The 17,551-nt window shown below is 38.9% G+C and overlaps 1 protein-coding gene across 2 annotated transcripts in view; it reads right to left on the bottom strand.

The window, feature by feature from the left end:
* LOC129718720 (teneurin-a) overlaps positions 1 to 17,551 on the bottom strand; it is an 822,359-nt gene that overhangs the window by 131,082 nt on the left and 673,726 nt on the right. For both annotated transcript variants that reach the window (XM_055669766.1, XM_055669765.1), the window contains one exon: positions 16,115 to 17,490. In XM_055669766.1, the coding sequence (XP_055525741.1) occupies positions 16,115 to 17,490 (1,376 nt within the window). The remainder of the gene's footprint in view (positions 1 to 16,114; positions 17,491 to 17,551) is intronic.

Consider the following 17,551-nt stretch of genomic DNA (forward strand, 5'->3'; position numbering starts at 1 on the left):
GAATTAGTTACGGATGATGGTGCAAATTTTGTGAGCGCACTCATGAAAGATGTGTGCAAGATTTTGAAGATCAAGAAAATTACCACTAGTCCATATCACCCACAGGCTAATTTGGTGGAGAGATCAAATCGTGAGTTAAAAACTTACCTAAGGCAATTAATTGGCGGAAAACCGCACACGTGGGATAGATTACTCCCATTTTTTACGTTTGAGTATAATACTTCAGTAAACTCATCAACGGGGTACACCCCTTTCGAATTGTTGTATGGACGTACAGCACGCATTCCCACTTCCATTTACAAGCGGAATGGAGTGGACAATTTGACATATGAAACATATACACAAGAGATGAAAAAAATATTTTTTGACCTCCACGCAAACGCGAAGGCCAACCTAAAGGATTCGAAAGAAAAGCGCGAGCAAGTTTATGACAGAAAGGCAAATGAATGGCAGCCCATGTATGGCGATTTAGTTTTAGTGAAATCAGTCCCGACAGGACCAGGTCAAAAGCTCCAGAATATGTGGAGAGGACCTTATGAAGTAGTGGAATTCCCAAGCGAAATGACCACAGTAATTAGAAACGGAAATCGTTTAGAAAAAGTTCATAATAACCGGCTTAAACGTTATTATGACTGATTATACGAACTTAAACTATGTTATAAAATAAAATAAGTTATAGTAGCAAGCACCTAAAGCTGTATGAAAAAGTATACTGAAATTAAATGGCGTGAAGAAATATGAATAGTCGCCGAAATTATGGAAAGCCTTTGATGGACAAGTGTCAAAAGGGCGTGACGTTTACTTGGGGAAAGACGTGGTTGAATTTATAGACAAAAAAATGACCTATCGTGTGGGAACACGGAAAACAGAAGTAAATAATACACAGGGAACGTTTTTATATGAAATGCGAATTTAGCATGGGATAAATGGACAGAGTACAGATGACCTCTTTAGTGCGAGGCAGACGTAGGAAAAAATGGCCAATGGCCCGATAAAAAACAGACGGGAAATAACAATGAGGGCGATTGTAAGGAGTTAAAAGAATTTAGAACAGCATTTGTTTTTTTTTTGTTTTGTAAAATGCAAATGTTAACATGGGAGATTCCACCTATCTATTGTAAGTTAAGATCGGGCGAGTGGAAACAACGGGAGTGACTACCCGGAACGATTGAGATGAATGCGTATCAGGTGAACGGACAAGGGAGTAGTCAACCCAGTATGAATGGAAGTGCGAATTTTTTCTTTTATTTCCTAACCTTCTTATCTTTCAGGAATCTCTAAAGCGGGCGGCCGCACCTTCGGTCGGAAGGGGGAGAGGTATTATGCAGACTACTGCATACCAGGAGAAGTGTAAGTAAATGTAAGTATGGCGGGATACAAAGAAATTTTAGAGAGAATAAAAAAGATACAAAAAAAAACTACAAAACTTAATGGAAAACAAGGAAGTCAAGAGAGTATCGAGAGTTTTTGAAAGAGTCGATGATAGGAGATATATGGAGACAGAGGTAATAAAATGAATATTTAACCGACGCGATTGTTTACAACGAAAAGATTTACCTGACAAAGAAAAGGAAGAGATTTAACCGATGCGGTTTGAACATGATAAAACGAAGATAGAGAGATGAAAGAATGTGTGAAACAGATATATTTTAGTGAAAATGTTGAAAGGAAAATGAAACATTACATCCAAAGAAAAGCAAGAGGATGGAAAAATATGTAACCAAAAGGTAACAAACAAGCAAAACATTTATGATTTTTCATCAAATTGAAAAAAAGTTATTCAATGGCCAAAAGAAAAGTTAAACTGATATTTCAACATAGAAAGTAAAAGGCCTGTTAAAGATGAATCGGATTGATATGTGTCAACATGATGTTTAATCTGGAAAAACATCATATATCAAAGTTAAAAGTGAAACGAAATAAAAGAAGGAATGCACATTTAAATATTATTTTTTGTAAAATCAGATAAACAAAATATACACACAAAAATATTGTACGCTTCAGTAGAGGAAGAGAATTGAAAGTATATTAACCGAAAGAAAAAAGAATACGGGCATAGATTATAAGTAGAAGCGTAGAAAAGGGAATAGAAGGAAGAAGCCCGTACGCGAGTGAATTAATTTTAGACAGCAAGTGGAAAAAATTACCAAAACAAAAAAAGAATTGATAGCAAAAAATATATGCACCACTTGCTTAGCAGGGTTAGCACGTGAGAAGAAAAAAAGACACCAACCAGCCAAACGACGAGATGAGCGAATTAACGGTTGCGGACTCTACAGACTACGAGGAGATGCCACCGAGTCGCCAGAAGACAGCAGTTGGCGCTAAGGAGAGACCGGATGGTGGGAGTCGATGGCGGGTGAGGTATTTCGAGCAGTATCGAGGAGAGAACAACCACCAGCCTCCAGTTTTTAGACCAAGGGAGGAATCACGAGCGCGGCGAAGCCGCCAATTCAACACAGATCCCAGACAACTTTAAAAAAAATGGGCGAGAGGGCGATGGGCGATTGCCAATCGAAGTAAAAACACCAACGGAAATCAAGGGGACAATACCCTGGCCGACCCAATTCGAATTGCAAAATTCATGTTCGCATTACACATCAAACAAACGGAAAAAACAAGTGGAAACATTGCAAGCAAAACAATGCAAGGTGCATCACCCCGAGACAAAAGTAGGGCAAGCCAACGAAATCAACTGACACCTTACTGCCCCAAAGAGTTCACTGGCCAAGCTTTGAATTTACGCCAAGTAAGTATTACCTAAAGTTATCGAACCCCGTAATAATATAGCAGGGGCAACCCAATGTAAAATAGCATCAACCAGGCACCCAGCTGCATACGCAGTTGCGCACCCTCAAGTAGGAAAGCAAACGCGGCAAACGCAGGGCGGAACCCCGCCAAAGAAGGAATTCACACAAACACAAACTCGAACGCGGCGGACCGGGCGAGCCACCACTATGACGGCGCGCACGGCGCTCCGGGTATTCAACCGACTACACAGATGACGCAGCACCAGCACGCAGCCGATATGAAAATTTTATTATGAAGAATTGTGACGATAGATAATGTTAATTCATAATTCATGTGGAACCGGACACCACTCATATATGTATGTAAAAGTAGCCAACCCGCGATACTTACCGGTAGAGCTCGACGCTTCACGGGAGCTCTATCATCGGAAGCGGGGCAGATGTAACGACCCCCACGCATCCCGTAGATGCCTACAGGGTTCCGTCACATTAGATGACATACTTAGAACCCCGAAAAGAGGCCGGTTTCCTACCGCATTCTTTTCAACGTTGGCACAGCCTTCAGCTGTGCGCGAAAATAGGTCAGAGCTTGCTTACTGTTGAAGCCAAGTCTTCCGCTTGGCTTGGGTGACGAAAACCGACACCCGTAAGCAAATTATATTAAAACAAACCAAAGTCCGAGGTTGGTTACTTGATGGGTCGATAACTCATCGACGCGCGAGAAGTGAGTTACCGAAAATGTTGGTAAACAAGGTAGAGTGACGAGCGCACGGCGCCCCACTCTCAGTAGAATTGAAATTAAGTGTTCTAAAATAGAGACAGGCCGAGAAAAAGCCATTAGGGTAATAAGGATAGGTAGTGATTTCGCGAGGGGAAATTGTCTCTCGCGAAATACACTCTAGGGTTAGCTGTAAGTTCTCATTCAAACCACAAATCAATCGCTAAGTATAAGAGATTCCGCACGGTCGTGTGACCGTGCGTACAGGAATTCGTGGTTCGGTGTAGATTTCTTCGCGCAAAATATCACAATTCCTGGTAGGGTAACCCGGGGTTGCCCTACATCATTGTTGGCTACCAAAAATTTGTTATTTAGAGTGAGAAATAAATCCAGCATATTATCAAGGTGTATTTTTTCTAGAAATTGAAGCGTTCGTGTAAATCCATTTTAAAAAATAGAAAGTTGGAATGAGAAACGCTGGGTCTCACCGCTAGGTGGATTAATTTGTTTTTTTTTTTTTAATTCAAAGTTTATGTAATTTTATTCAACTTTTTTTTTTTATTTATTTTTATTATTTTTCTCAATTTTGAAATACTTTATAAATTTAATTTTCTAATTTTTATCTATTTTATGATATTTTTTATATTTTATTTTCTTTTAATTTATACAAGAAAATTTTTTTAGGCTCTTTCCTTTTATTTTATGAATAAGTCATGGAACGTCTATTGATTACGCAGAACAAAAATAAATATTTTCCAAGCCCTCGTCTTTTGTATAGATTCTAAAAAATTTCGCATGGGTAGCAATACTTGGTTCATGGACGGTGCTTTATGGACGTTTTCTCGCGACGTTCCAGCTTTAGGTAAGTATTTTTTTCTAAGATTTGGAGTTTTTGCCTAAATCTATTTTAACAAATTATAACCGGTCCGGGTTAACCGGTTAACCGGTCTAGGGCCAAACGAATTAGAGATGTCCAGCTTCTTCTATCTTGGGCAGCCGTTCTCAGGTCTCCTCGTACACCAGCAGATCGTGCATCTTCTTCCACCGCGTGCGAGGCCTACCACGGAGTCAACGGCCTCTTCCTGGTTCTCTACTGAAAATAGTTTTGGCGGCTCTCTCGTCAGGCATTCTGGCTGCATATCCAGCCCACTGAAGCCTGCTTCGCTGTATTACCTTCACTATATCAGCATGTTTGTATATCTGGTACAACTCGTGGTTCATGCGTCTGCGCCACACTCCATCTTCTACCGCCAAGTATCGCTCACAGAACTTTACACTCAAAAACTCCGAGCACTCGTCGATCAGCTTCCTTTAGTGTCCATGCTTCATGTCCGTAAAGGGCCACCGGGAGTATCAGCGTCGTATTCAGCGCTAGTTTCGTGCGAGTTTGCAAACTATGGGACCTTAGCTGGTTACGCAGTCCGTAGAAAGCCCTGTTCGCAGCTGCAACTCGTCGTTTCACTTCACGGCTCATATCGTTGTCACATGTCACAAGCGTACTAAGATAAACGAATTCGTCAACCACTTCAAATCGTTCCCCATCTATCTCCACCTCAGCACCAACACCGCGGGGACTCCCACGCTCTCTGCCAGTTACCATGTACTTCGTTTTGGCAGAGTTAATGACTAGTCCCAATCTTGCTGCTTCTCTCTTAAAAGGTACGAAGACCTCCTCCACGGCCTTACGGTTGATACCGATGATGTCGATGTCGTCCGCAAAGCCAAGAAGCATGTGAGATTTAATGATGATCGTACCGTTTCTTTCCACATTTGCTCCTCATACTGCACCCTCAACAGCGATGTTAAACAGTAAGTTGGAGAGCGCATCCCCCTGCTTCAGTCCATCCAACGTCACGAACGCGGCCGATGTCTCGCCAGCTATCCTCATGCACGATTTTGATCCCTTCAGTGTCATACGACTCAGCTTTATTAGTTTCGTAGGGAAACCGTGTTCCAGTATGATCTGCCACAGCTCGTTTCTTTTCACTGAGTCGTATGCCGCCCTGAAGTCTACAAACAGATGGTGAGTCGGTAAGTTGTATTCCCGGAACTTATCGAGGATCTGTCGCAGGGTGAAAATTTGATCCGTCGTGGAACGCCCCTGTCGAAAACCAGCCTGGTATTCGCCAACAAAGGGTTCCGTTAACGGTCTCAATCTGAAGAACAGGATTCGGGAGAGCACTTTATATGCGGAGTTGAGCAACGTTATGCCTCGATAGTTGCCACAATTCAATCGATGGCCCTTCTTATAGATAGGGCATATGAGGCCTTCCAACCAATCGTTCGGCATTTGTTCATCCTCCCAGATCCTTAGTATTATCTGATTGATCGCATAGTACAGCCGCTCACTCCCCGCTTTTAGAATTTCGGCCGGGATACCGTCCTTCCCAGCGGCCTTGCCATTTTTCAGCTCACTAATCGCTTTTTTCACCTCCTTCTGTGTTGGCGGCTCCACAGCTTGTTCGTCACTCATAATCGTCATCTTGTTCCTGCTCTGCTCATCCGGCTCCTCACCATTCAATAGCGCCTGAAAATGCTCCTTCCACCTGACTGCAACCGTCGGTTTATCAGTAATCAGGTTGCTGTCCTTGTCATTACACATGACCGGCACAGGGAAATTCCTGCTTCTGACTCTGTTGACAGTTCTATAGAATCTCCGCACGTCGTTTTGAGCATAGCTGTCCTCTGCGCTAGCGAGCACCTGTTCCTCGTACTCGCGCTTTTTCCGACGGTGGGTTCTATTTTCGGCAGCTCTTGCCACCCTGTACCTCTCTCTGTTCAGACGCGTAGCCGCAGTGAGCATGCGGCTCCTGGCACGGTTCTTCTCATCTGTCGCTCTCTGGCACTCTGCATCGAACCCGCCATTAGGCTGTCTTCCACGCGTCGGACCTACCACCTCTCTCGCAGTCGTTTCGATGGCGCGTGGATACTGCTCCACATCCCATTTATGTCTTCCACTCCTTGTCGTATACTAACTCTTTCGTACGGCACCGTAAACTATAAACAAATAAAATTAAATAAAATCATTGACCCGCGCAGGTAAGTTCCGTTACACACTCAGCTGTGTTTAACTGAACGCCTGTTGCCTAAGCGTTACATTACACTCCACAGTTTACTGCAACGCTTGGTGCCCGATTCAAACAGCACGCAAAATGCAGCGTTGCAATTCTGATGCTCGTCACTCCAGCTGTTTCCAGTAGGAGCCCAAGTTGGCCATACATGTACACTCATAGAGTTAAAGCATTTCGGCAATTGCATTTGCCTATAAAAGCAATGAATTTTCAATAAAGAATCAATAATTATTATTTAGCATTCCGAAGCGACTGGTCTACTCCAGGCTCACCGGATTAGCTTAAAGGACAAAAGGGTCTTGTCAATGCGAACGGTTTTGACTTTCGTCAACTCCGTCACCGCTAAATGAGAAACCTCCCGTCGTAGTTCGCCCAAAAATCCGCCGATCGTTCTTAAATAGTACAGTGCATCGTTTTAAATAGTAATAGCAATAACATCGTTTTTTAATAGTACAATAGTACTTATAAATAGTACATGGCGACCGTAAGTGAAAAACCTGCAATCACCGGATTGTAGATGTCCGCGAAAAGTACGCGAGATGTACGCGAATACAATATAAAGTGTTTTGAATATTGCTCTTTGCGAGTTCCCGACCAAGAGAAGAAAAAGTACAATTCCTGAAGTTGGAATGGTGCGAGTTATTTAAATTTTCAAACACTTCAGCAAAGAATGGCTGCAGAAAAACAGTGAACTTTCGAAGTACGCAAAAACAATTGTGACTAGGTGAATAAAGTTTTGAAAATGGGGAAGTCTAACTCGGAGACTGCACAAAACACTGGAGACCCCCAAGTGAACATTTAAAATCAATTAGAAATACATGAAGAACACCATCAAGTGCACGAATTAAAATTAACATTAATAATGTGCATAGTTACGATCCACCTAGCCATCACGCTATGGCGGATGTATAAGCAATACAATAGAGCACAAACAGCTAAACTCGCAAAATCAGTTGCAAACCTAACGCAATTGTGAAGAATAATAATGTGCAACCCATGTCCAGAAAATGGAAAGTTCATAAACAAAGTAAACAGAGACAATTTAGTGAAAATCATTAAGGGCATCTATCTCGCCCACTAAAGAGATAAATAGTGTAATAAAAGGAAAAAAACTGCAGCAACAATGCGACAGCATTTGCAACAGAACAATCGACAGCACCAGCAGCCTCAACCAGTCGATCAAAAGCTATCTCCACAACAGCAACCACAACATCATCAACGAGCAAACCAATCAACACAGCAACAGTGGAGAATTCGACAAGTGCTTGACATAAAAAGCACCAAAAGAAACCCAGCAAGAAGAATACGATACCATCAACGGCAGACAGCAACAGCAGAAGCAGCGTCATCAAACAACAGCAGCAGTAACATCATCTACAGCACCAAACAGATAAACAACAAACACCAAGAAACCACAACATGCAGCAACAGCAGCAACAGCAGCAACTAGAAGAACAGCAACAACTATGATAAGTAGAAAAATTTTTTTTGTACTAAATGCAAAACAAAGGCTATAAGAATCATCCATTAAAGAAATAGCAATAGCAAAGCTGTTATTTCAAAGTTAAAAAAAAAAATTTACAAAAATTTTATATTTCACTATTATATTTCACTAAAATATTCAAATTTTACGAAATATCATTTTATTATTCATTCAAAAAGGGTAGTATGAGAAATAGACACAACTACGCCTATATAAGCAAAAAAAAAACAAAACAATATATATAGCGCAATTATAGCACGTACACGCTCACTTAAGAATATTTTAATTTTCTATGACTTTTGCTTATAATAATAATAATTTACTAGTCCAACAAAAACAATTACACTTTTGCTAAGATTTTTTTTTCACAACTATTTAAAAAAATTATAATACAAATAATTTCTCTAATATCTACTTAGTAAAACAAAAACCTCAAAACCTACTCAACTTTACAAATGGTTCTACGCAACAAATCCATTTTACACTAGTTAAAATAAAACATCTTTCCAACACTATAAATATTATAACAATACAACGGTTTCTTTTTTCTAATTAAATTTTCTTTTGGAAAATAACGAGCAAAATGGGTCTCAGTGCGATACATATCGTACTATCGCAGCTCGAGAAAAATAAGCAGAAGCCGACCGCAGTTAAAAACTCAAACGAATTAAAACAACTAGTTTACACACTAGAAAAAGGAAAACTAGTAGGAATAATCAAAGAAAATAAGAAGTCCATAATAATGAGAGCAACAAAAGAAGCCTCTGAATTCATCGTACTGTCCGGAAAAACGTCAACCACTTTTAAAACACTACATAGATATGTCTTGGAAATTATACCAACAATAACAGGAGTATTTCTGATATCAACCAACAGAGGGATAATGACGCACCACACATCCTATGTAAGGAAACTGGGTGGTAAAATAATAGGTTGTGTTTACTAAAGCCCCACTAATAGATACCCAACAACATGCCGAATCTAAATATATGAAATTATAATCAGACCATTTAACTTCACAATTTCACAAAAATCCAACTTTCATAAACAATATAAAAATATTTTTTATCAAACAACAACATGCAAATTAACCAGCCATATAAATTCAAAATCATTTTCTAGCCATGTAGTAACAACTGATCAGGAAGGTCGACGATTCCAGACTCAGTGCTTTTGAAAGGATCGCAAGTTGACTGTTAAAACACGAATGCGAACGCCTTCCGCAGTCAACTTGACTGCTCGATATAGTCAAGCGGTCGCCCAGAGAAAAAACAGTCAAAGTAAAGTTGATCGTTTTTTTAGTTTCTAGGTGGTGGTCATTCGCTATGGCAGCGCTCGTTAGTTACGTTCACTCTCCGATTATGTGTACGTGCAAGACACGAAGTGAATGAGGGCGGTTGGTATCATTCTTACTGTTTCGTTTTGCGTTTGTTTTCGTATTTGTTTTTGTATGTCGGATTGGATTGGAATAGAACTTTGAAATTTGTGTAACATATGAATAATGCATAAATCGGTACTTAGGGTAGAGCGGGAAAAGTTGGTCATTTTTGGTAAAAATGTTCCATTACTTTATACCGGTAATACAGTCATACCTCGATATAAGGCAACTTTATTTTCATTACCGCTACGTTATATCGAAGCAAAATTTTTTTTTAAATTCATGCAAAAATGTTAATGATTACTCAAAGACGCGCGAAAACCTATTTTCCATCACCTATCAGTAATTTTAAACCATTCTTAAGCCCATTTAGGACAATTTTTCAACAAGCGAAAAAAAAAGTTTTTTAATTGATGCAAGACTGTTGAAATGCAAAAATTCGCGGTAACCTATTTCCCATCACCTACCAGTAATTTGAAACCTTTCTTATGCTTTTCTTTAGAGAAAGTTTCAACAAACAAAAAAAAATAGTTGATGCAAGACTGTGAATTGTTACTGAAGGATGCGTGGAAACCTAATCCCATCACCCATTAGTATTTCAAAACCTTTCTTATGCCCATTTGAACTTTCGCATTGGTTACATTGGTTTCAAAACTTACTACATATTTTCGAAGCAATTTATACACCAAAAACAGTTGCTATATCATTTATATTCAATATCAATACATCTTAAAAAGTTACGTTATATCGAAAAAAGTTCGAAAATCCTGGTAAAAAATGGCGTTAATTGTAAGATCTGCGTAAAACTTCACGTGAATTCCGAAGTCTGAGTAAATAAACTGGTGATTTCCAAAATTCGCGTAAAAAACGAGAAATTTCTGAAAACCGCGTAAATTCCGAAATCCGAGTAAAAAACCGCGTGGATTAACACCGAAATTCGGGTAAAAAAAACGTGAAAACTCTGAAATCGTAAACTGGGGTAAAAAAAACGTGTAAATTCCGAAATCCGCGTTAAAAACGCGTAAATTCTGAAATTTGCATAAAAACAGCGTAAGTGCTGAAATCTGCGTAAATTCCGTAATGCGCGCTAAAAGGCTTCAGTGTATTTTATCTTTTTTGAGCGGTTGACAGATTGGCCAATTAGCTCCTCAGGTAGGGTAGAAGTTGATCAGCGAGTGGGGTAAAGTGACAACTTTTATTTCGAAAGGACAATTCAGTTTTCCTCCACCAATGCATTAACGGCAGTCTGTAGCATTTAGGCGGAAGTCAAATCGTTTTCAGTTTTTCGCTTAGACGTTCGCAAAAGCTACTCATTATTGGATGAAAAAGTGTTAATCTCCCTTGCTTGACGAAAAGTTCACTAAGGTCGCCTTTTTTTACAGTTTTTTGCGCAGGTTTTTTTTATGTGGTAATTTTTACGCGGATTCCGGAAATTGCGCGGTTTTTTACGCAGATTCCGGAATTTACGCGGTGTTTTTTTCTTTCGCGGATTCCGTATTTTTTCATTTCGGAATCCGGAATTTACGCGTTTTTTCACGTAGATTCAGGAATTTACGCGATTATTTTTTACGCGGTTTCCTTTTACGCGGCACGTATCCCCCGCGTAAAAAGCGACTTTGGTGTATACGTTGAAATTACATTGATGGTTTGAATGGACACTTGATCAAAGAAAACACGTGCTAAATTGAAAACGCGAACCGAATTCTGCAATTCTAAAGTTTTTATGGTTTTCTGATTGTTATAGATCAGCTGAAAGAGAATAATTTTCTGAGCAAAATGTGGTTTTTGAGAAATTTTTATCGTTGTCCTTCGTATTTTTAATTGAATTCTTGCTCAAACCTGCTCAAAATCTGTTAATGAGCGAACTGTCATTTGAAAACGGGTGTTTATTATTCTTTATTTATAAACCGACGGACAACGATAAACATTTTTAAATCACAATTTGCACAACTGCACTTTGTTTTGTCATTTAGATTCTTTGCTTATCTGATTATATCACCCATATAACACAATTTTTTTATATAAATGATATGTGAAAATAAAACACAGTTTTTTCGATGCGTTGGTTTGATGTAATCCTCATTGACCAACTAACCCCGTAACCAACTAGCCCTGTTCTACCCTATCTTCTTCCCCGCCGATGTTGTGAGAAAAACTATCTTACTCATAAAGCCATTACCACGTGGCTTGAATGATGACTATATTGAATATCACTCACAAACTCTACTGCTAAGCGATATTCGACGCAGATGATTGAAGTAAGCGTTGGTTAATTCATTACGAATGAGGTCCCGGTTAGTAAAAATTGGCACTGTAGGTGCAACAGTATACCACCAGCACATGAGCCTCAAACGTAAGAATGCTTCAAACTGATTGACTGTTTTTTCTGTCGATCATGAACGCAAACGAAAAATGGTACGTGACTGCCGACAGAAGATTGTACGGCGGACTTGAACGCCGAAGCGGCGGTCCTTTTGCGGACAGCAACGTTGCACGCAGCTCGTGTCTTATTCGCTCTGCTTTCAACCGTTCGTTGAAATTGAACGTGATGCAGGTACAAGTTGAAATTGAGCGAAGGATCGCACAAAAAGAAAAGCTTATAACTGACCGAGAAAACGTTCAAGCGTCTTTATAGAGAAGGATTTTTCAAAGCCCTGTTCCAGACAATTGTTACCACAGGCAAGACACATATATTTCAAATTTCATTCGAGTCAAAGTGCATATGACTGGAAATGAGATTCGCAATATTCACCCAAATCAACTTGTAAATAGACATTACAAAATTACAGTAAACAGTTTCAGGAACATAATCTTAATTATAGTTGTAAATAACGAACATACCTTATTCACAATTTAAACTAAGTCTTTTAAGTAACCATTATATCTTTAATATAATGTGGAAATAGAGATAAATTTAAAAATAATATTTACCTGAAAATTTTTTTTTAGCTACATCTATTAGCGCAAAATAAATTTTTCTTATCCAAAATTTATGTTGTCATGAGAACATGTGACCGATCAATCCATGGACTCAGAGCAACGAAATAAGCTGAGTTTGCATACCTAATAGAGTGGATGTTAAAATATACTCATCCAATAAGAGAGTTAATTATTTATTCGATATCAAATTTCAAAAATTTGCTTATCTAAGAGAATGGATGTCAAGTAGTTGCTCATCTAACAAGTTAATTTCAAAAAGACGCAACATTTGCGTCATCGTCCTACTGATGCTAAGCGAAAAGGCTTAAAATCCTTAGCAAAAGTATAGAATAAGTCTCTCCTAACTTCTTTCAAAGTAGCGTAACATTCGTGTCGTCTTACTTGTGTTAAGCACAAGTATGGAAAATAAGAAGAAAATTAGAATGCCAGGGTGGTTTGAATGTTTTTTATTGTACCCCAGATGCCTGGAACCCAAGAAGGTTACCGGACGCCCGGGAGTAGCAAGTAGCTAAAGAAGAAGGTTCAGACTCTAGCGTCTAGAAACCAGTATTTAAAATTTTATTATATTATTTTTCCCCGGATGCCTGGCACGCTTTATTAGCCTGAAGGACGTCGAGATGCAAGAATAATGCATTTTATTTTTTTATGAATATATAGGCATGTAAAAGTAAATAAACATGCTAGAGCGAAAGTCAGACACAAGAGTTTGCCTTTCCGAAATTTAAATAAATAATAGACTAACAAAACTTAGATTTACTAATCAAATTTTTTAGCGTTTAATATGGAAAATATATTAAACCCTTAACACTAATTATATTAAGCAATCATAAACAACAACTAGAATTTAAAACTATCTCATCAAAGCTACATCAGTCAAATTACAAATCATTTAAAAACACATAAAAATCCTCACATCAAGACGAACTATAACTAATCGATATGAAACCAAATCCTTTTTATTACAAAAATTAAATTCAAGAAAAACAGTATGTACAACAGTTCCAAGAAGAAGCAAAAATGAGATGTTATTTTGTATCATTATGTCAATAAATTACGTTATTCATAGCAGTTTATAAACAAAGTTATTACAGAAAAAAAATAAACAATTTTTATGTATCAAAATTTGTGAGAAACAACTGGAGAAAGACGTTTAGTTTTTTAGAGTAATTTCATTTTCATAAAATTACTCTCGTAAAGAGGGATGGTGTCGTATACTAACTCTTTCGTACGGCACCGTAAACTATAAACAAATAAAATTAAATAAAATCATTGACCCGCGCAGGTAAGTTCCGTTACACACTCAGCTGTGTATAACTGAACGCCTGTTGCCTAAGCGTTACATTACACTCCGCAAGGTAGCGCGTGTACTGCAACGCTTGGTGCCCGATTCAAACAGCACGCAAAATGCAGCGTTGCATTTCTGATGCTCGTCACTCCAGCTGTTTCCAGTAGGAGCCCAAGTTGGCCATACATGTACACTCAAAGAAGCAATGAATTTTCAATAAAGAATAAATAATTATTATTTAGCATTCCGAAGCGACTGGTCTACTCCAGTTCGGCTCACCGGATTAGCTTAAAGGACAAAAGGGTCTTGTCAATGCGAACGGTTTTGACTTTCGTCAACTCCGTCACCGCTAAATGAGAAACCTCCCGTCGTAGTTCGCCCAAAAATCCGCCGATCGTTCTTAAATAGTACAGTGCATCGTTTTAAATAGTAATAGCAATAACATCGTTTTTAAATAGTACAATAGTACTTGTAAACAGTACATCCTTCCTCCTGCTGTTCTGCGATCCGTTGATCCAGCTCTCTGGCGTATTCTGCTGTCACGCCATCAGCTTTCAACCGCTGAATGTTGAAACACGTCGTCCTCTCTATGCGAGATTTCAGCACGTTCGACAACCGTGCGCGGATCTTAAAAACGACGAGATAATGGTCAGAGTCAATGTTTGGTCCCCGAAAAGACCTAACATCAGTAACATCCGAGAAGTGCCGTTCGTCAATCAGTACGTGATCAATCTGGGAGCAGGCTTCTCCATTTGGATGCCTCAAGGTGTGTTTCCAAATATTCAAACGTGGAAAATAGGAGCTACATATGGCCATTCCTCTGGCCGCGGCAAAGTTTATCAGCCTCAGGCCGTTCTCATTGGTTGACGAGTGACGCCCTCCAATAACCGGACGGAAGAATTCCTCCCTCCCAACCTGTGCGTTTGCGTCTCTGATGACGACTTTTACGTCGTGTTTTGGGCACTCGTCATAGATTCGCTCAAGCTTGTCATAGAACTCATCTTTGACTTCATCGGGTCTCACCGCTATGTGGATTAATTTTGGATTTTTTTCCAGAAAGAACGTTTCAATCGGAAAGCTTTCACCTTCGGGTTCATCAGTAAATCTCATAAAATCTGCTTCGGTATCTTCATCACTACCATATCCCTTTAATAATTCCAACGCAGATATAGTTGAAGTGAAGTAAGCGACTGATTCTGGCACGTTATTCATTAACACAGCGAACACAAATCGGCTGTCCTACTTGTCAATTTATAGATGGACGGTCTCGTAAGTCTTACGAACTTGTTCACAAATTACGTAATGACAGAATGAATATAAAAGATTAATAAATTATTTCCATGACGCGCTTACCACCATCTAGTTCTCGTTTTATCACGCATATTTGATCTCTCTCCCCTGCCCCTAAAATGTGGACGCTAGTTTTTCTACGAACCCAAACTACCTACTACTCTCGTTACACACTTTTCTTGTTATTGGGTATTTGAAAATTATGACAAAAAATGCAAAAAGTAATGCACGAAAAAACACTTTTCGTTAAGAGACAGATATGTGAATATTTAGCTTATCAGATCGAAAATTATTCGCATGTCAGTCACATTGCTGTTATGTCAGTTGAAAAATACAATCTATGTAGTTTTTGTGTCAATTCATCTGAATTTGCTTAACCTTACCGTTTTATAACAAATACATACTTGAACAAACCATGCGAACGCGAAATTACCGGAAATTAAGAGGATAATTCAATCGACGTTTTCTCCACTTGATGTTTTTTGCTATGGGACGGACATGCGAAGAGCGGCAGTTTAAATCCCTACGAATGATAAGACCTAACTGCGAAAGCAAACAAATCATAACAGTTGAACAGTATTGAGAAGTCACCCTTTGTGATTGGACACACATTCTCATTATTTACTAACATTTATCATAAATACTTAAGCTACAACCCCCCTTTAAAAAATCAAACTACAAACCAGTAATTAGAAATTTATTCTAGTTTTAATGAGAATTTAATTTTAGCCCGTAGTCGGCAGCGAGGATAAAAGATTTACTCCTAGTTACTTAACCTTCTAGTGCCCAGTGCCGTCTTTAGACGGCCTTCAGTTGAACCTCTAAAAAGCTTTGATAAGAACTTACAAAATGTTTCTAAATCTTCATAGTGATTTTTTCGAAGTCCGTCTAAAAAATAATTTGGACACTAGAGAAGAAAGTAGGACACTAGTTATAATTGGCGCTCTTAAACATTGATTTTATTCGTATCGTGGCAAATAAAAGGTATGTGAAGAAAACAAACTATAGTTCAACCACAATTTCAACCTTCGTTTTATACCCACCAAGACATCACCCACAAATATTCTTCAATAGGCAACAATGTTGATCACCTGGAACATATCAGAAATATTGCAAGATTATAAAACGTCATAAAATCTTAATCCTCCAATAAAACTGAAAGCCAGAGACCAGAAATTACAAGTTTTCAAAATACTTACATTCCATTTTCTACGCCGCCCACAAACGAACGCATATTACCGGCAGAATCCACAACATGTATGGAATTCACTCTTCTTGAATCTGTATCTACAACGTACAGGTCACCAGAAGGCGCGAAAGCAATTGCCACCACCGTTCCAAGTGCGCCATTAGACGATGTTTTGTTATGATCATCGTTACCACTGCAATGTAGAGGGATCCCGGCAACAACTTTGATTTTCATATCAACTGTTAGTTTTAATACAATTCTGTCATCGATGAAGTGTAGCGAGCTATCCAGAGGATTTAAAGCCAAGCCTGTTGGCCACTGTAGCTGTGATCTAGTTGCAAGTAATGCTCCATGGCAAGGAACTGGGCTCCAGTGCTGGTGATGTCCATGATGCCCTATAAGTGTATGAATAATGCCGTCCGGATCAACAGCTCTTATATTAGTACCATCAGCTATATACATAGTTTTGTCAGCAGCTATAGCTATTCCTTTAGGGTGGGATAATCTAGCTTCTTTCGCAGGTCCACCATCCCCGCAACTTTCTTCATCACCCGGAATACATCTTTGACCACTTCCTACTACCACGTCACTGTTAGCGCTTGGATCAGGAACATTTTCTAATTGTATTATTATCAAAATTTTATGTTTTTCAGGGTCTGAAATGTAGAGATGTCCGTCTGCAGGAGAAACGGTCAGATAGTACTGATATGCGATTTGTGTAGTTTCTAATTCCAGAATGGTGATCACACTACCGTTGGTAGTGATGCGTCGAACAAGGTTAAAATCTCCTATGTAAAGACTGCCATCTGGACCAGAGGCTAAAGCCACAGGAGTTAAAAGCCGAGCATGTTCAGAAATCCCATTACAATAGTCTTTACATTTGAGAGGTCTTTGTTGACCATCGCCAAGAACTCGTCTTATTACTCGAGGATATTCTTTAAAATGAAGTGTTGTTCCATCGCCTTTCTGAAGAATGCCTTCATGAAAATTATAGTGGTGATGGATATCTAAACTCCAACCACCGATATCTGATATGTCCACGTCAAAACCTTGCAATTTGACGGTTTGTGTTTCCCATATAATATCCTTACAAGTAGAGTGTTCATAACCAACAGAGATCCGTGCGAGAGCGGTACCATAAACTTTCTGTTTATATACATTTCGTTTGTTCCATGCGTATATATAGCTTAAGTTTGGATCTGCCTCATAAGTTTTTACGTACAGAGAACCTTCTATTTGCACGCCAATGTGAACATGTGTCAATGATTCCGGTATTTTCTCATGTGTAAGTTGCATTCGTATGACACTTTTATATCCTGAGGCTTGTGACGACTGATACATTAAATTGAGCTCCGAACCAGGTATTCGAATAGATTCTTGTACAATCTGCAATGAGAGAATTTATATAATCAGATAAGAATATAATTAAAAAATTCGAATAGATTCT

Source organism: Wyeomyia smithii, chromosome 1 (assembly GCF_029784165.1).
Source record: "Wyeomyia smithii strain HCP4-BCI-WySm-NY-G18 chromosome 1, ASM2978416v1, whole genome shotgun sequence".
Taxonomy (NCBI): Eukaryota; Metazoa; Arthropoda; class Insecta; order Diptera; family Culicidae; genus Wyeomyia; species Wyeomyia smithii.